General features: G+C 44.0%; 1 protein-coding gene across 13 annotated transcripts in view; it reads right to left on the reverse strand.

Moving 5' to 3' along the window:
• Window positions 1-4,014: 4,014 nt before the first annotated feature.
• Window positions 4,015-20,412, reverse strand: part of LOC144504391 (CAP-Gly domain-containing linker protein 4) — a 226,452-nt gene continuing 210,054 nt past the window's right edge. For 4 of the 13 annotated variants that reach the window (XM_078229631.1, XM_078229633.1, XM_078229629.1 and 1 more), the window contains 2 exons: window positions 8,959-9,040; window positions 4,015-4,617 (listed from right to left, as the gene is read on the reverse strand). In XM_078229631.1, the coding sequence (XP_078085757.1) occupies window positions 4,612-4,617; window positions 8,959-9,040 (88 nt within the window). In that variant the 3' untranslated portion in view covers window positions 4,015-4,611. Of the gene's footprint in view, window positions 4,618-8,725; window positions 9,041-20,412 lie in introns of all 13 variants that reach the window. The other 9 variants (XM_078229621.1, XM_078229620.1, XM_078229617.1 and 6 more) reach the window with 4 other exon arrangements.

Consider the following 20,412-nt stretch of genomic DNA (forward strand, 5'->3'; position numbering starts at 1 on the left):
CCCGTGGAGACCCCCACGACAGGTTCACACTTAAATGAACTTGTAAATGGCGCTGGCGTGACGGCGCCCCAGCACTCATTGAATATCTGGTGAGGGGGGAAGTCCTGGAGAGACTAGTGACATGCTAATGTATTAAGATGAACTTTCTGCGGTTGTGCAGCATGTTTCATCCCACTCCACTGACGAGGAGCCGGTAAGATCGGAACTGGGAGACCCGCTGGCACAAGTCGCACTCTCCGGATTTTGAGCTGACGGAGGGTGCGGGCTCAAAATTGCCCCCAACATTTTGTTCATTCTTGTGATGCGAGTGTCACTGGCAAGGCTGGCATTTGTTGGCCATCCTTAATGGCCCTTCAGAAGGTGGTGTTGATCCACGGTGCTGCTAAATAGTTACGATATTTCATCTTTTTTACCCAGCAACATGAAGCAACTGAAATAAATCAGGGTGGTGTGTGATTTGGAGGGAAACTTGCAGACAATGGTATTCCATGTGTCTGCTGCCCTTGCCCTTCAAGGTGTAGTGATCAAGAGTTTGGAAGGTGCTGTCTAAGGAGGCTTGACAAGTTGCTGCAGTGATTTTGTAGATGGTGCATTCTGTTGCCACAGTGAATGAAGGAATCAATGTTGAAGATGCTGATCAAGTGGGTTGCTTTGTCCTGCATGGCGATTTGATCCTGCCTCATTCGAGACTGGTATAATCATCATCAGAGCTATCAGCTGGTATTATGTCCACAGATGCATGGAACAAATTAGCTCAGCTGTGAGCACAGCCAGCTACTCTAATCTCGTCTCCTGCTGAGTAGCAGCAAAAACGTGACACACTTGACCAGACTGCTCCATTTCCCAAAGTACACTGCAACAGTGATTACACTTCAAAAGTACTTAATTGATTGTAAAGCACTTGGGTACATCCTGAGATTGTGAAAGGCACAATATATAAATGGAAGTTTTTCCTATCAGGGAATCCTTGATAACAACCAGCAGGCTCCACTTCTCTTTTGAAACCAGCATTTGTTCCTTCTCATCATTTCCCTCTTGCATAATCAAACCTAACTCCTTAGGATAAATGTGTAGTTCTATTTCCGCTTGCAAAAGTTGGTGAGAAGGAGATAGCATTGTGTGACGGAGTACCCTATCCTCGTCCACTGGCAGTGTGCTCATTTCGGCATTAACACTATTACGATGTTCCAACACAATTCACATCTCAAAAGTATTATATGCAAATCAATGTTCTCGTTAGCAACAAAGCCAAGGGCACCCTACTCTAAGGCAGTTAATTTCTATACCCTCCTCCACTCCAGGTCTGTTTGTATTAGGTGTGGTTTTGTTGTACAAGCAGCAAATTAGTCAAGACATGTTGTAAGTTGAAGTAACAAATGCAAATTGACAGATCTGCCAAATCCGTAACTCATCATTAAATTGTAAGTTTCAGCTGCAATATGTCCCCTGTGGCTACCCATAGCTAGAAATGAACGAGTTATAATGCTGCGTACAGCCTTGGCACAGTTTGCATATCTAGCCGTGGCAGCTTATTTCATGTTCCAAGATCTTGTCGGTAGTGCCTTCAGGATTGAGTGTTATCATCTCCTCCTCCAATGGTGATCTGGGGTGATAAACATCTACCTCATTCAACACTGTCTACATTTTGCCAGCAGCAGGGGTTAAATGGTGTACTGCTTTACTGATCCAAGGGCCTAATTTTCAGCTCCCACCTTTGTGTGCCAGCCACTGGTGATTGACAGACTCTTTCACTGAGGCTTTTCAAAAAGCTTAAATATACATTTGAACAAACTCCATTTTAAATACAGGATAACACAATATTTTGTCCACATATGCAACCTCTTATCTAACTCTACTCACTTAAAGTTTCTTATCTTTCCTTGTGTCAGTAGTCCTCCAGAAACTGTTGACACCAATTTCCTGCCATCTCTGTGGTACTAGGCCCAAACAATGTCAAGTGTTCACCAATAAAACAATATTGGTGTCCCTGCAGGTCTGGCCACATCTGCACTCATCTAGAGCAGCAGATATTTTTCCTGTCTCCTGTTATCTGCTCATGGTCCTTAAAGTATGCCCTGCAGTCTCATGAAATTAACTAATTTGAGACTAATTTTCCCAATAGTCACCCATGCCTCAGGAATGGTATCTTGTTCTTATATTTTCAGCTCACCAATCCACTGTATTTACCATTTTGTTGTGATGTAGCCTCTTGTCTTACAGCACCATATGTTTTAATCATTTATACTTTCAGATGGGTCATTGAGGGAGAGAAATTGTCTTTTAATATTAAATTTAAAAGAGCTTGGTTTATAAGTGCAATTTACCTCTTCATTGTATAGCTAAAGATTACTGATCTTGGTTTACAGAGCTCATCGGTTAATAGGAACATTTGTTCAGCATTTGGGTCTCTTCCCTATAAATTACAATGAAGGAAATGCTGGCTTATGGAAACTGTTGAAACTGAGGGCCCAATTTTACCAACAATTTGCCCCCGTTTTCGGGCGCGAAATCACGGTAAAATCGGGTGTGAGGCCTTTATCGCGATCTGCACCCGCGGCCACGCAGATCGCCACTTTACCGAGACCCGCGACTGGCGGGGATCCGTTCCGCCCCCAAATCGGGCAAAACGAAGATTTAAATGCATTTGCATGCATTTAAATTGAATTAATAAACTGCCCGCCCAACTCTATCAGCATTTCCCCCTTTACCACCGCATTTACCAATCCGGAACCGCGCTTTTAGGGACCTGCTCAATAAAAGTCTGAATCGGGCGCTCCAGCCTCTGAAGAGCGCTTTCAGAGCTTCCAACGACTCTCTGACTCAGATCAATGGTGGGGGGGAGGAGGGAGGCGGGTCAGATCATTCACTGGTTGGAGGGGGGAAGAGGGGAGTGGGGTCAGATTGTTGTCTGGTTGGGGGGGGGAGGAGGAGGAGGCGGGTCAGATGTATCTCTGGCGGGGGGGGGGGGGAGGGCTGATCGGTGTCTGGTGGTGGGGGAGAGGGCTGATCGTTGTCTGGTGGTGGGGGGGGAGACGGGTCAGATGTTCCTCTGGAGGGGAGGGGGAGGGAGGCCAGACCATTCTCGGGGGGGGGAGGGCTGATCGTTGTCTGGTGGTGGGGGGGTGGGGGGGGGGGGGAGGTGGGTCAGATGTTCCTCTGGAGGGGAGGGAAGGGGAGGGGGAGAGAGGCCAGACCATTCTCGGGGGGGAGTAAGACAAGTTCGTTGTCGGGGTGGGGGAGAAGTGAGGCCAGATCGTCGTCTGGGTGGAGGGGGGGGGGGGGGGGGGGAGAGGGGGGAGAGTGAGGCCAGATCGTCGTCTGGGCGGGGGGGGAGAGTGAGGCCAGATCGTCGTCGGGGGTGGGGGGCGGGGGGGAGTGAGCCAGATCATTGTATCGGGGGGGGGGGGGGGGGGAGGCGAGGGGGAGGCCAAATCATTCTATGTGGGGGGTAGGGAGTGAGGCCAGATTGTTGTCTTGGAGGGGGGGAAGGGAGTGAGGCCACATCGTTGTCTTGGGGGGGTGGCGGGGGGGTGGCGGGGGGGGGGGGGAGGAGGGAGGCGGGTAAGATGTATCTCGCGGAGGGGGAGCCAGATGGATCTCTGGTGGGGGTGCGGGGGGTGAAGGGAAGTCCGCTGCCACTCTGCAGGCGATCGGTGGGGGGGGAGGGGGATAGTGGTGGCGATCGGTCTGGGTAGTGGGGGGGTGAATAAGGGGGACACACACATCACTGTCCCCCTTATCCACCACCCCCTGCTACCCAGACCGATCACCACCCCTGCCCCCCTCCCCCCCCCACCAATCACCCGCAGAGTGGCAGCGGACCCCCCCTGCACCCCCCGCACCCCCACCAGAGATCCATCTGCCCCACCCCCACCAGAGATTCATCTGCGCCCCCCCCCCCCCCCCCCCGCCCCGAGATACACCCTCACTCCCGCTTGTCACTACCGGGCCGCTTTCTCTGCTTTCTGCGGCTCGGGAGCGATCCGACACAGGCACGCTTTTTCCAATTTTTTTCTAACTGCGCATGCGCAGTTCAGAGCTCCGATTGTTCTGGCAGCGCTAGGCCCCACCCACAGCATGAATCAGACTGGAGATGGCTGAGAGCGTATGGGGGCACCTGAAAGCGGATTTCTAAGTCGGATCTGTACTACGCCCAGATTCAGCACTTAGAATGAAAATGGTAAATTCGGGCCCTGAGTGTATGCATTACAGGCATATTTCATAACTGATTCTATAACATTTAATTGCTACATTAACAAGTACAGGGATGTAAAATAGAAGCACAGTCAGGTTTAATTTGTATATTGTTGGACCAAATTAATATTTTCATACTTGTATACTACTGGTATGTCCCCTTCTGATGAATGTTGATTTTTAAAAAATGGATAATATACAAATAACATACTGTGTAGATTTACACCTGTTTTACATTATTAGTGCAACAGTAGTACTTTTTCTGGTTGCAATATAAACTCGATGGTGCCAACATCCAAAGTAGAGGTGACAAATAACAATTGCCATTTGTCAGGCTAACTGATTAAATAAAGTTGCACTCCTTGGTACGTGTGTGAAGTGGTTTCGCTGCCACTCATCTGTACAATGTTTCCCTAATCATTGCTATCAAAATGAAAGAAAAAGATAAAATAAGATTCAATACAATTTCACAGACACAAACTTGCTCATAAAAGCAAAATACTGCGGATGATGGAAATCTGAAATTAGAAAAAGAAACTGCTGGAAACGCGCAGCAAATTTGGCTGCATCTGTGGGAAAAGAAACACAATTAACGTTTCCAGTCCAATGTAACTCCTCTTCAGAAAAAGTCATATTCTACTCAAAACACTAACAACCTTGTTCATGTTCAGTTATTGTAAAATCTTTCCTGAAAACTAATTCAAACGTTTCTACAGTGAGAAAAGATAGCCAGTAATTACAGTATTTACATGGCTATCACAGCATTGCTCCATATGAGAGGAAAATTATCTCTTCAGGGAATCAGATTGCTGACTTACTTACCTTATAAAACTGCCACTGGGGCTGCAGCTAATGACAGGTAAAGTAAATGCATCACTGATGCATCTGTTTTACAATCTCTTATCATCCAATATAGCTGGGGTAATGATGTTAGCCCTTTAGTATTTACAGAAAGTGATGCTGCTAATTTAGATCAGATTACAACCCCTCCACAGATGCTGCCTAGCCCACTGAGTGTTTCCAGCATTTTCTGTTTCTATGCTGCTTACTTAATATGAATAGACAAAAATACCATTTTACCCATCACAAGTACATTTCCATTACGGAACATACTTTGTATTGTTAACTATAAAAGCACAATGAAACATAACATATTTTAATATCTATATTCAAAAATAATAACCCTTCTCTCCGAACAGAATTCTTAATATATATACATTATATATTAAAAACTTCAAAAGTGCATACATTTAGCTTTACCATAATGGTTGAGGGATTGAAAATGAGTATGTGTGTGTGCACGTGTGTACGTGTGCGCGCGTGTGTACGTGTGCGCGTGTGCGTGTACATCCACCAGATGTTTAGGGAACAAAATCTCGTCGGAATTAAGATGTGACAATTTGTTTATGCTTTCATGCACACTACACAGTAGATATTATGTGGTACTTTCATATAATGATACATTATATGCAAAAAAGTTACTAATCTGTAATACAAATGTTTTTATGTATAAATCTGATACTGATGCCTCTCAACAGTCAGGTAAGTGGAACAAACTGTGTGGATTATTTGTATGTTTGTGTATAATTACTACTGTCACATTCACGCATACCGTCAGCATTGTAAATTTTTCCCTATATTTTTATTCTGACCTTTCTCATTTTCATGCGAGATACACAGACCTGGAATTACCTTGTGGGTGCAACCTGGAATTTGTATCCGAAACTGGACCTGAAGATGCAACCATTGTGCTGATGTAAAATTACATTCAAGCAATCTCCAAGTCTCATTAGAATATAGTGAACTTAACGTGGCTGTAAAATGGGCTTAAATCAGCTTAAATTAGCATAATTGGGGCTCAGGCAAATATCTTTGCATCTTAAAATTGAAGTTTTGACTCATTTAACCATCATTCATATTAGACACAGCGGTCGGGATTCTCCAGCTGCACTCACCCCCAAAACCGGAAAATCCTGCCCGAGGTCGACAGGCCTTGGCATGGTCCGTGCTCCCCCCCACCTCCCGCCGCCCCCCCCCCCCCTCACCCCCGCCCGCCTGCTACGGTTCCCATGATGGGCAGGACGGGAAAGGTCCTCCCAGCACGTTTAAGGTTCCGCAATCTGGGAAACTTTTTAATTCATGCCATAAAACAGCACAGATTCCCCATTCTTAAAGAGTTAAATTATGAAGACTAGAGCTTGTACTGTACTAATCAGTAAGGGAATTAAGGGTATTAAGGGTTATGGGGATAAGGCATGCAAGTGGAGTTGAGGATTATGATATCAGATCATGATCTCATTGAATTGTAGGGCAGACTCGATGGGCCGAATGACCTATTTCTGCTCCTACAGAAGGTGGGGGGGGGGGGGGGGGGGGGGGGGAGCAGGGGCCACAGTGGATGCCTTCAATAGGCCCAGAGTGCCAGTTAAAGAGAGACCCCCACAATTGTCCCCCATGAACCCATACAGGGAAACCTGCTGGATTGGCCTCTGGCATGGACCCCTCCTGCTACAGGTTTAAGCCCAGCAGTGGCAGAATGAGGCCCTCAAGAGGGTATTAATTGCCCACTTAAGCTTCTCAATTGCCCCACTGGTGCGTGGACCACCCCACCCACCCCTGCCAATGGTAAAATTGTAGGAATGGGCAGGAAGTGATGGCTAAGCCGCCTGCTGAATTTAACCTGCACATCTCTGCCTTATAACCTGCCTTTGGGAAGTGTTAAAACCAGCCCACTGTTTCATCTGGTGGGGAAATCTAAAACAGGGGGATATACTCTTACAATAAGGACTAGAGCCTTTAGCAGTGAAGTCAGAACGCACTTGTTATCACAGGGATTGTGGAACTCTGGAATTCATACCCTAAAATAGAGGGTCACTTGAAAGTATTTATGGATTTTTATTAGGTAAGGGAATCAAAGGATTTGGAATAAATGTAGTTGAGGCACAGGTCAGCCATGGTCGCATAAAATGACAGAACAAGCTTGGGGTGGCACGATGGCACAGTGGTTAGCACTGCTACCTCACAGCACCAGAGACCACGGTTCAATTCCAGCCTTGGGTGACTGTGTGGAGTTTGTATGCTTGTACGTTCTCCCCATGTCTGTGTGGGTTTCGTCCGGGTGCTCCGGTTTCCTCCCACAGTCCAAAGATGCGTAGATTAGGTGGATTGACCTTGTTAAATTGCCCCTTAATGTCTCAAGATTTGTAGGTTAGGGGGATTCGAGGGGTAAATATATGGGGTTATGGGGATAGGGTCTGGGTGGGATAGCTGGTGCAGACTCAATGGGCCAAATAGCCTGCTTCTGCACTGTAGGATTCTATGTTAGGCTGAATGCTCAATTCTGTTTCTAATGTCAAACTCCATGGGTGGATTTTCCAGCCAGGCTCGCCCTAAGACTGGAAAATCCCGCCCAAAGTCAACGGACCTTTGCATGGTCCATGTCCTGCCCACCACGGGAATCGTAGCGGGCGGGACAGGAAAGTTCCGCCCCGTAACTATAATTGTGTAGAATGACAAAGAACGTATAGCACAGAAACAGGAAATTTGGCACAACTAGCTTGTACCATGTTCATCCCCACACAGGTCTCCTCCCACTCTGTTTCATCTAACTCTACCAACATTTCCTCCTAATTCCTTTCCTCCTCATGTACTTATCTAGCTTCCCCTTAAACACATCTGTGTTAGTTACCTCAACAACTCCATGGTGTAAACATGTTCCACACATTAAGCCATCTTTAGGTTAGGAAGGTTATCCTGAATCCCTTCTTGGATTTATTAGTGACTATCTTATATTTATGACTCCTAGCTTTGGAGTCCCCAACAGATTGAAGTAATTTCTCTAGGTCTACCCTATGAAATCTTTCATAATTTTAAAGATCTCTATTAGGTTACCCTTCAGCCTTCTCTTTTCTATAGAAAAGATCACCAGCCTGTTTGGTCTTCCCTGATAGTTATAACCTCTCAATTCTAATATACTTGTAAATGTATTTCTACAGAGCGGTCACCTTCAAGGAAATGTAAGTGAGATTAATGACCCAAATGAGTGAGACGGATTGAAAACCCATTTCAACATATGAAATTATATATACTTTTAGGAGTGAGATATTTGGAGTAGGTAACATTTTTAGAACAAATTGAATGAGATTCATCTCAAATGGTGAAGAGATGACAGCCTTGTATATGTTGCCACTATATAATGAAGTGCAGCTTTTCTGAGACTTCAGCGCATATATTATAGGAAGTAGACACAGAGAAGATCTCAATGTAAGTAAATGTTAAAAAAGCACACTAAAAATGTTGTATTTAAAAGACAAACAAATTGACTTTTGATGGAAATACATAAAATTTCAAGGAGAATTGTGCATTTTGCAGTTAAAAGTGTAACTCACGACCAAAATTAGGCAACCATTTAAGTCATGTCATTTGTTTCCAGAGTATATAGGGTGTAAATGTGGAGAAAATTCCTGGCTGAAGTGCACATGTTAAATTCTGCCTAAATTCGGTCTGATCTCACTCCAAACAAATATCTTACCCATAAATATCATCCACTAGTTTGGTGCCATTAATCCCTCGATATGTGACCCGGCTTGGTCGTACCAAAACCCCATAGTTTTGTTTACAAGTAAAATAACGTTTCTCTCCCACAGAACCATCGTTTTTTCCTTTTGGCGAACGCAATTCCAACCCAAGCCATACACCAGGAGCGAAGTCAGTAGGTCCAATGTATTTAATGGTCGCCATCTCACTGGAGCTGCTCAGTAATACCTGTGACCCTTCCTGTAACTTTACGCTTCTCTCAACAGTGCTTGTGTTGCTCCAGCTTCGTCTCATGACTGCATTCTTCGATCTGGAAGCAAGAAATAGTGTTGTGAGAAATAAATCACATGATTCTGATTAAATGTCCATACCCAAAATATTCCTCTCCTGGATTTATTCAGCTGCTAGTTGACCTGCTATGCACTATTAGAGTTTTTGTTTTTTTAAATCTTAGATTTCTAGCATTTGTGGCTGTTTTCACTTGTACAAAATCTATTTTAACATAGATTTGAAGGTTGAGGGTAGTTCCTGTCTCTGATGATACTCGCTCTGTTTTGTTAAGGTTCAGTCAAATCCACTGGAAAAAATTTTTAAAACGCTTTCAAAGCTATTTCTAGCCAGAAGACTGGAGGATAGCAAATGTTGTCCCCTTGTTCAAGAAGGGGAGTAGAGACAAGCCTGGTAATTATAGACCAGTGAGCCTTACTTCTGTTGTGGGCAAAGTTTTGGAAAGGATTATAAGAGATAGGATTTATAAGCATCTAGAAAGGAATAATTTGATTAGGGATAGTCAATACGGTTTTGTGAAGGGTAGGTCATGCCTCACAAACTTTATTGAGTTCTTTGAGAAGGTGACCAAAGAGGTGGATAAGGGTAAAGCAGTTGATGTGTTGTATATGGATTTCAGTAAAGCATTTGATAAGGTTCCCCATGGTAGGCTATTGCAGAAAATACGGAGGCATGGGATTGAGGGTGATTTAGCGGTTTGGATCAGGAATTGGCTAGCTGTAAGAAGACAGAGGGTGGTGGTTGATGGGAAATGTTCATCCAGTTACTAGTGGAGTACCGCAAGGATCTGTTTTGGGGCCACTGCTGTTTGTCATTTTTATAAATTACCTGGATGAGGGCGTAGAAGGATGGGTTAGTAATTTTGCAGATGACTCTAAAGTCGGTGGAGTTGTGGACAGTGCAGAACGATGTTGCAGGTTACAGAGGGACATAGATAAGCTGCAGAGCTGGCTGAGAGGTGGCAAATGGAGTTTAATGCAGAAAAGTGTGAGGTGATTCACTTTGGAAGGAGTAATAGGAATACAGAGTACTGGGCTAATGGTAAGATACTTGGTAGTGTGGATGAGCAGAGAGATCTCGGTGTCCATGTGCATAGATCCCTGAAAGTTGGCACCCAGGTTGATAGGATTGTTAAGAAGGCGTATGGTGTGTTAGCTTTTATTGGTAGAGGGATTGAGTTTCGGGGCCATGAGGTCATGTTGCAGCTGTACAAAACTCTGGTGCGGCCGCACTTGGAGTATTGCGTACAGTTCTGGTCACCGCATTATAGGAAGGATGTGGAAGCATTGGAAAGGGTGCAGAGGAGATTTACCAGGATGTTGCCTGGTATGGTGGGAAGGTCTTATGAGGAAAGGCTGAGGGACTTGAGGCTGTTTTCGTTAGAGAGAAGAAGGTTAAGAGGTGACTTAATAGAGGCATACAAGATGATCAGAGGATTAGATAGGGTGGACAGTGAGAGCCGTTTTGCTCGGATGGTGATGGCTAGCACGAGGGGACATAGATTTAAATTGAGGGGTGATAGATATAGGACAGATATCAGAGGTAGGTTCTTTACTCAGAGAATTGTAAGGGCATGGAATGCCCTGCCTGCAACAGTAGTGGACTCACCAACATTAAGGGCATTTAAATGGTCATTGGATAAACATATGGATGATATTGGAATAGTGTAGGTTAGATGGGCTTTAGATTGGTTTCACAGGTCGGCGCAACATCGAGGGCCGAAGGGCCTGTACTGCGCTGTAATGTCCTATGCTCTATGTTCTAATGTTTAGGCATTAATCACTCAATACTCAGTGCTCAATTTAATTACACTTCCAGCAGACATTGTAAGAACTATGGTGCAAAACATCTTAAGAATGAAGCGAATGATAATGACTGAAAGGAATTAATTTAAAAGGTTTTCTGTTTCAATTCTTTGCCTTTTCTCTCCAGGTTTCCCCAAGTCCAGCTAACAAAATGGGCTGAAGATTTATTTCTACACTATCATAAATTCTGCAATATTACCAACAACTCTACAACTTAATAAGTATAATGACATGGCTCCCTCTCTCCTCATGGCAATTACTTGGGCTCCACCTGGCCCTCTCTTAGATCATGATTAGAATAGGAAATCACAGACCGGCGAGTTTAAACCTGTATTTACCAATGCAGAACATAAACTGTACTGTCAGACAAAAGAATTCATTCCAAAGTTTCATTAACATTGGTATTCCTATCTTCAAAGCTTTCAACTAAAAGTTATATTTTTCTATTAATTTAACTAGATACTAGTTCAAAAGGAACGGGGTGTAAATTGGATCAGACTGCAAAACTGGGCATCCCGATCTCTGAACAGCTGGGCTGGCAGGGGTTGTTTCCCGCAATACATAAATTTGCATCGATCAGGTGGGAGAAACCCACCTCCCGGCCATTGCTAACACCAGCAGGAAACACTCCAGTTATTCAGAAACTAATCTGAGTGGTTGATGATCCCTCTAAGTAGTGCTGATAGGAGATTACATCCTAATGCTGACCACATGTTCAGCTGTATACATTTAAGAGAGGGCATAGGATGGAGAAAGTAAGACGAAAATGATAAATCTGGCATCAAGGCAGGGTTTTATGGTGATTGACATTGCAATCTACCAACTCTGCATACTTTTGGCACACACTCCTAATCTTCATGTCAGTACAAAAATCAACAAGACGGCATTCGGCACTAGCCACACTGTAAGAGTATGCCTGATGAGGATGCCATTTTGATACCAAAACAGTGCCTGTAGCATCAAAACCAAGGTCACAATGAAGTCCAATGTTGCAGCCAAGGTTTTCATATATTAAGTCCATTTCTCAAGTGTCCTTCTTTCCACCAGCATAAACTTGTAAAAGGTTTGCAGGAAATAGCTTCAGTAAAATATATTATTAAATGTACCCTATCACTAGCTTCCTGTTGCTTCCTGTCTTTTTTTGTTTCAAGGGCACACCAAAAAAAGTAAAATGTCAGGACATTAAGGCATTATTAACTGTTGTACTTTTTAATTATACTTATTAAAGTATCTTGAACACTGTTAAAATAGTGCAGTTTGAGATGACAATTTAATAGTCACTTTGTAAAGCTATTGCTGATGGCAGTTCTAAGCTTTACTGGCAGTGCAATAAAATAATGAGATTGGGAAGTGGCTTTGATAGCATGGTCCACATTTATTTGTTCCATAACGACCCCAATTAAATTATGGTAAAAATATTCATTACTTTTGCTAAGTTTTTTTAATACGCTCATGGGATGTGGGAGTCATTGGCTGGGCCAGCGTTTATTGCCCATCCCTAATTACCCTTCAACTTGGCATACTAACAACTGCGGACTATGTGGTTCCACATGTATGGTCTTGTCACCAGCTTTGATAGGCTTGCTGTTTTGCAAAGTACTGCTGAGTAATGAGATTTGTTCATGAGCGACTATAGAAATAAAACCACTGCTTGCTTCACCATCAAACATCTGATGACACATCTACAACACAGTCTTGCATGCTGCTAAAAACTAATAAAACAAATCACACCCAGCTGGAGGTATTGCACCATCCAAAGGTCCTCTCATTTTCTCCAATATTATAATCCAACAGTTCCATTATCATTTGGCTTCTTCAAGGAAATCAAATTCATACAAAATACACCATGGTATTTATAGAATTCATCTGTTAGATGGCACCATTACTCTTACCAAAAACGCACCATTACATTATTTTTCATAAAAATATCAGAGCGTGTAAGCCTCATTACAGACACTGCATGGAGTCCAGATTGCCAACTAAATGTCCACCAACAAGCATTCATCACTTACAATATGCTCTGAAGTTTCAATGCCCTATCCCACCATTTAAACAATAAGTTGCATTTTTAATATAGTAACACATCTTAAAGCACTCCACAGGAGCATTGCCAGACAAAATAAAGCACTGAGCATAAGGAAATATTAGGACAGATGACCAAAAGCTTGGTCAAGGAATTAAGATATTAAGGAGCATCTTAAAAGAAGGAAAGAAAGTTTAAGGAGTGTCACAAGATTCCATCTCACGGCCCCCACTATTTCTTATCAACATTCCATATTCAATTCAACATGTTCACAGATATTAAAGAGAGGGTGATGGGATAATGGTAATGTTACTGGACCAGTAATCCAGATGCCCAGAATAATGCTCCAATGATATGAGCAGAATCCCAACATAGTATTTTGGGGAATTTAAATTCAATTAATTAATAAATGAAATGGAATAAAAAGTGAGTCTCAGTAACCATGATCATGGATTGTCATATAAATCTACTCGGTTCACTAATGTCCTTGAGGGAAGGAAATCTGCTATCCTTGTGTCGCCTGGCCTATTTATAACTTCACATCCACAGCAACATGGTTGACTCTTAACTGCCCTATCAAATGGCCTAGCAAGTCACTCAGTTGTATCAAACGGCTATAGAAAAAGTTAAATAAAGACAAAACTAGTGGACCACATGACATCAACATAGGCACCCAAAATGACAAAGGCACACCCTGACCAGTTGATCCTGCAAAGTCCTCCTCAACTGGGGATGTGCCAAATTTGAGAGCTGTCCAACAGTCTAGTCAAGCAACAGACTGACATTGTTATACTCATTGAATTGTACTTTATAAACAATGTTACAGACTCCTCCATCACCATCCCCCTTCCAGAGAGATAAATCACCAAGGATGGCAACACAGTGGTAACACAGTTGGGATCGACTAGCCCTGGGTGTCCTCTAGCATCAGAACAAACATGGGCAAGTAAATCTCTTGCTGATTAGCACCGCTCTCAATTGATGAATTAGTACTCTTCCATGTTGAACACTACAAGAAAGAAATACTGAGGCTAGCAAGTGTACAGAATGTATTTGGGATAGGGGATGTAAGAGTGCTCCAATAGCCACCAGTGATCACTACAGAGTGAGCTGGCTGAGTTCTGAAGTAAGAAGTCTCACAACACCAGGTCTGAAGGTCCTGAAGGTCATATCTGGGTCTATGACAGCTGATGTGTTATGAAACCCCGCTGATGGTATGTGCGAGAGTGTTCTAACCTGAAACGGTGGTTTCCTATGGCGCATTTTTTTTGGATATTAGCGAGAAACATTTGTGCAAATAGTGAGAACTTTCATTAAAAAAACAAATAAAAGTATTTATTAAAGTAGAAGAAAGATAATAAAACACTGCATAGAACAAGCTTATACTTCAGCAAATTAACAGTAAGCACTTAGTCCCTCAAAGGCTGAAAACCCAAAAGTATCTGTTTCCCCATACCCAGACTCTGCTGAGACCCCCGTTTCCTAGCCAGTGATTACCATACTGTACAGCTTTAGTGACCAGGACTTAGGTATGGTCTTTAGTTCATCTAAGAAAACAATCTTTTGCACAACCTGCCTTTAGCACTTCATCTCTAGCTTCTTCAACACCTCATCTGTGTCTAAAGTGCTTCCTAGCTCACATCACTCTATTAATTGTATCAATTGCAAAGAACTCCCTCTTTCCTATTCTTCCCTTTCTCTTAGTTTCTGCCCAGACATGGTTTACAAAATATATGGCAGTTTGATTTTATTTGTCAAAAAAAAAGTTTTAATTGGATCCTACCATTTTATGACACGTATAAGAAAACAAAAGAGGGAAAATTTCTCAATTCACAAATCTGTCACAGATACATCTGTTCATAATAGTATTAGTTGGACAGTGCACCAAATGGTTTTTGTGGACACGAAGTCCAGTCTTCACACCGAAGACACCTTCCATTATGTTGTGAAGCACAATCAGCATGCTAAATGGGGTAGATTCAGAGCATATCCGCCAGTTCAAAACTGGGCATTCATGAGGCTTCATAGACCATCAACGGCAATAGAACTGTATTTGACAACAATCTGTAACCTCGTGGTTTATTATATCCATTACAATTGAGTCTTGGTGAAAACCTGGACAAAAGAACAGAATTCTAGAGGTGAAATGAGAGTAACTGCATTGGACATCAAGGCAGCATTTGGCCAAGCATGGCAACAAGGAACCCCAGAAAATTGAAGTCAATGGGAATCAAGGCAAAAACTCTACAGTGATTGGACTAGGACAAAGTAGCTGTGGTTGGCAGCTCAGCTCCACATTTCTGCAAAGGTTCCTCAGGGCCAACCATCTTCAGTTGCCTCATCAATGATCTTCTCACCATCATAAGGTCCAACGTCAGTGCTCAGTACCATCTGCAACTCCTTTGTTACTGAAGGAGTACAATCTTCATGCAACAAGATCTGGACAACATTTAGGCTTGGGCTGTAAGTGGCAAGCAATATTTACATCACTGAAGTGCTAGGTACTGATAATCTTCAACAAGAGGAATCCAACTATTTCTCCTTGGCATTCAATGGCACTATCATCATTGAATCTTTGTTAAGTGTCTGCAACTCAAGCAATTACAGCTCAGAGCTATTGAGCTAGAGTCTGAGCTGGAGACATTGTGGAGCATCATGGAAGGGAAAGCTTTGTTCCAGAAGGGAATCACACCTCTTAGGCTAAGTAAAACTTCAGAGTTGATCAATCACCAGGCACAGGACAGTGAGACTGCGAATCAAGCAGGTATGGGAATCCAAGATTAATCTGATAGAAGAGCTTGGTCTTTAAATTTGATGAACAGGGGAATTATTTCCAGTAACAATATTTATCCCTCAATCAACATCAGTAAAAACAGATTATCTGGTCATTATCCTGTTGCAGTTTGTGGGAGCTTGCGAGATAATCGCCACCTCTATGGATGAAAACAAGGACTCCAGAGTGGATTGGCAAACCAACCACAACACCATTCCTGAAGGTGGAATTAAAGGAAATGTGCTAGTAATAGTTGACAGCATTATCAGAGTGTTAGATAGTGATCTATGCAGCCACAACAGGGAGTTTGAAAGATCATTTGCCTAGCTGGTGTCAGGGTTCAAGACATGTCCTCATGCTTGGAGACAAACTTGGGAGTTGGATCCAGTTTTCATGGTCCGTGTAGGAACCAACATCAGGTACCAGGATATATGTTCTGCTGAGAGGGCTTGAACAATTAAGATCTAAATTAAAATGTGGGATCTCAAAGGTAATAATTTCTGGATCACTTCCTGAACCATACATTCAGTTGGCATAGAATCAAGCAGATTAGATAACTAAAAGTGTGATTCAAAGAGTGGTGTGGGAAGAAGGTCTTTCAGATGAGATGTCTGCCTGTTCCAGTTGATGCAAAAGATCCCTGGCACTATTCTGAAGAAGGAGTTATTTATTCTTCAATCAACATGGCAAAAACAGATTATCTGGTCATTGTTATAAGTGGGAGTTTGCTGTACGCAAGTCAGTGCTGTGATTCCAACATTCCAATGTCTGTGATGCAAAAAGTACTTCATCAGCTGTAAAGTGCCTTAAAATGTCAGCGGTCATGAAAAGTGTTCCATAAATACAAGTCTTTCCTTCTTGTCCATTATTCTCTCTTTTTGACTATTGGGAAATGCAATAATGTAATTAATAAAAAAACTAGCATATGTTCAATGAGCATGGATGTCATGGCCAATTAATTATTTTACATGTAGTCACTGATGTGATATAAGACCCACAACAGTCAAATGATGCACAGCAAGCTCCCACAAACAGCAACATGATAATGATCAATCTGGATTTTATTGAAGCTAATTAAGGGATGAATATTGACACCAGAAATAGCTCCCCAGCTCCACTTTGAAATACTGTCCGAGAATCCTTTCCATTCACCTGACAAACCAAATGAGGTCCAAATTTGGCATCACATTGGAAAGATGATTGGGGCGATTCTGCCAAAAAAATTCGAAGTGCTGAATTCGGGTGAAAACTGGAGTAACTTCCACTGATTTTTTTAGTGCGATTTTCAGAATGAATCTCCCACGTTCTGAGCACTGCGTGATTCACTCTGAAAATCAGGGGTGGGGCCTATTCTCATTGGAGAGGTTGGCAGCATAGTGGTGAGCGGGCGTAGCTTGATCACTGGCCAGCTCCGCGACTCGCATCACTGCCCATCTGAACCCCCCCACCCTCCCGATCGCTGGCCTCCCGGACCTCTCTGGACAAGCCCCGATGTCCCCCCACCCCTAGCCAGCCCGATCTCCCCAACAACCACATCCCGGCAGTCTCGCACCCCCCCCCCGGTATTGGCAGTCTGGACCACCTCCCCCCCCCCCCCCCCCCCCCCAGCAGCCCCAACCCTCCCCCAGCAACCCCAACGCCCACCCACCCCACACCTGGATTGCCAGCCCCGATCACCCCCTTCCCTCCCTCTCCCAGCGATGCTCTGGCAGAGTGGCAGCGGGATCTCCCCAGCCTCATCAATTGCTCCCCCTCCCATAGGCTCCCCAAATAGGCCCCGTCCCCTTTGGCCCTGCCCCTTGGGCATGGCCAGTTTGCCCCTTGGACAATGCTGGGGGGTAGTCATGTCAGCCTGGCACTACCTAAAGGGCACACCTCCCCCTTACCCCGGACCTCCTGGGGCCTCTATAGCCTCTTTTCCCTCCAGCAGGGTCAGGCCATCTGTTCCCCGTTCGTGGGGAGCTGCTGGAGGGAACCACTCCTGGCCAGGGAGGGAGACACTAGCGGGCCTGGAGACTTTAGTCCTGGGCCCGCTAATGATATTTAAATGCAGATTTAAATATTGAAATCAGCTCCGCACCGATTTCCAGCGCGGAGCTGTTTACTCCAAAAATTGTGGAGCCTGAGACTCGCGGAGGCTCTGATACCCAATGGGGAGCCCGCTAAACAGCCTCTGCTGATGTCTCCTGGCCGGTTGCACTGTTAGAGCAGCACAGCAGGCTGGGAGAATCACCCCCGATATCCCAGAGAGTACTACACTGGAATGTCAGCCCAGGTTTTAGTGCTCAAGTCTCTGGAGATTTTTGTTATATTAGGCTACAATATAAGTGCACTTAGACTTACAGTGCAGTGGTCAAATGATGATGAAAGATACATTCTTGGACCTGAGAACACACAAGAACAAAAGGAATAGAAGCAGAAGGCTACCAGGCCCTTCAAGCCTGCACGCTATTCAACACGATCATGGCTGATCTATGTCGGCCTCAGCTCCTTTTCTGTACCATTTCCCCATAGCCCCTCTGTCAAATATTTATCCACCTCCACTTTAAATACTTAGAGGTTTACAGCATGGAAACAGGACCTTTGGCCCAACTTGTCCATGCTGCCCCTTTTTTAAATTCCTAAACTAGTCCCAATTGCCTGTGTTTGGCCCATATCCCTCTATACCCATCTTATCCATGTAACTGAATGCTTTTTAAAAGAGAAAATTGTACTCGCCTCTACTACTATCTCTGGCAGCTTGTTCCAGACACTCACCACCTTCTGTGTGAAAAAATTGCCCCTCTGGACACTTTTGTATCTCTCCCCTCTCACCTTAAACCTATGCCCTCTAGTTTTAGACACCCCTACCTTTGGGAAAAGATATTGACCATATAGCTGATCTACACCCCTCATTATTTTATAGACCTCTATAAGGTCACCCCTAAGTCTCCTACGCTCCAGAGAACAAAGTCCCAATCTATCCAGCCTCTCCTTATAACTCAAACAATCAAGTTCTGGTAGCATCCTAGTAAATCTTTTCTGCACTCTTTCTAGTTTAATAATATCCTTTCTATAATAGGGTGACCAGAACTGTACACAGTATTCCAAGTGTGGCCTTACCAATGTCTTGTACAACTTCAACAAGATGTCCCAACACCTGTATTCAATGTTCTGACCAATGAAATCAAGCATGCTGAATGCCTTCTTCACCACTGTGACTCCACTTTTAAGGAGCTGTGAACCTGTACCCCTAGATCTCATTGTTCTATAACTCTCCCCAACGCCCTACCATTCACTGAGTAAGTCCTGCCCTGGTTCAATCTACCAAAATGCATCACCTTGCATTTATCTAAATTAAACTCCATCTGCCATTCGTCAGCCCACTGGCCCAATTGATCAAGATCCCGTTGCAATCCTAGATAACCTTCTTCACTGTCCACTATGCCACCAATCTTGGTGTCATCTGCAAACGTACTAACCATGCCTACTAAATTCTCATCCAAATCACTAATATAATGATCCAGCCTCCATTACCCTTTGGGCAGAGAATTCCAGAGATTCTGGAGGATACTGTAATAGCCAGGCATCCGAAGTGCATTTTAAGAAGCTCGATGATCCTCTCCACAATTGCCCTTGTGAAAGTATGACTCTTATTGTATCTCATTCGCCGCTGTTTTTGGGTGCCAGAATGGGGTCATGAGCCACCTTTTCAAAAGGTAGCCCTTGTCACCCATCAAATTGGGCAGGAGCCATGAACAACTTTGGTTCCTATGAGTGCAACAGGATTTAAGCATCATGTGAGTTGCCAGGGTAATGGGTACAAAATTGGAGAATGTGTATTGTGGCAAGCAATGCACATGTTCATTGAGTGGAAGCACTTTCGGTTCACGAAGATCCTGATTCATTGATGGCGCTGTGATAGCCACGAGTGCAAACTATTAAATCCTGGATCCAGGGGAACCCTGCCATCACTGCGAAGCCTCAGGCTCTTTCCACCTGGTTGGCCTTGTCTGTTCAGTCATGTATAAATGTGCAGATATGTCTGAAGATAGCGTCAATCATGAGCTTGACATAACTGTGTGCAGCTCATTTAGGCACAACACAATCTGCCACTGATCCCTCAAAAGAATTGGATGAACAGAAGTTGTGGGCCACACGGTGGAGGCAATTTTCCAACCAATCATGTGGCATACTGCTATCACTGTGTCCCTAGAGAGACAGAGCCTTCTGTAACACTGGACGTCGGATATCAGGACATCGGTGAAGCACTGCCTGTACACTCTAGTCACTGGGTAATGGTGTTTTCTGAGGACTCTTCTGCCTTGACCTCCCTGCTGGCCCTGCACCAACTGAGCCTGTGCCTCTCCTCTCAAAAGGTCTCTTCCTGGGACACTGCCCACATTCACCTGGCCTCCGCTCCCTCCTGTCCCCTCTTCCTCATCAGAGGCAAGCCTTCCTACTGAATACACTACCCCAATTAGATGAGCTGTGGACGATATTTGCCTTGAAAATCAGGGAGCATTATGCTGGAATCCTTCGGGAAATCTTTCAGGGAAGATGAGGTCCTGAAATCCAGGAATGCTGGCTTAAAAAGTTACCAAAATCAAAAGAAACTCCAGGACAACGCTATAGTCACAAAGCAACTAACTTGCAATGTCAGTTAAATTGTTTGTGTTCCATGGGCCTTTTATCCTGCCCTTGGATGAAATTTGATAAAAACATGTTTTCTGCTCACCTGTTTTGCCTTGTATGACATGCGGAAAATCGCATGGGCAGTGTGAAATCACTTACAATTGATTTGTTGATGGCCT

The sequence above is a fragment of the Mustelus asterias genome, chromosome 15 (genome assembly GCF_964213995.1).
Source record: "Mustelus asterias chromosome 15, sMusAst1.hap1.1, whole genome shotgun sequence".
NCBI classification, from domain to species: Eukaryota; Metazoa; Chordata; class Chondrichthyes; order Carcharhiniformes; family Triakidae; genus Mustelus; species Mustelus asterias.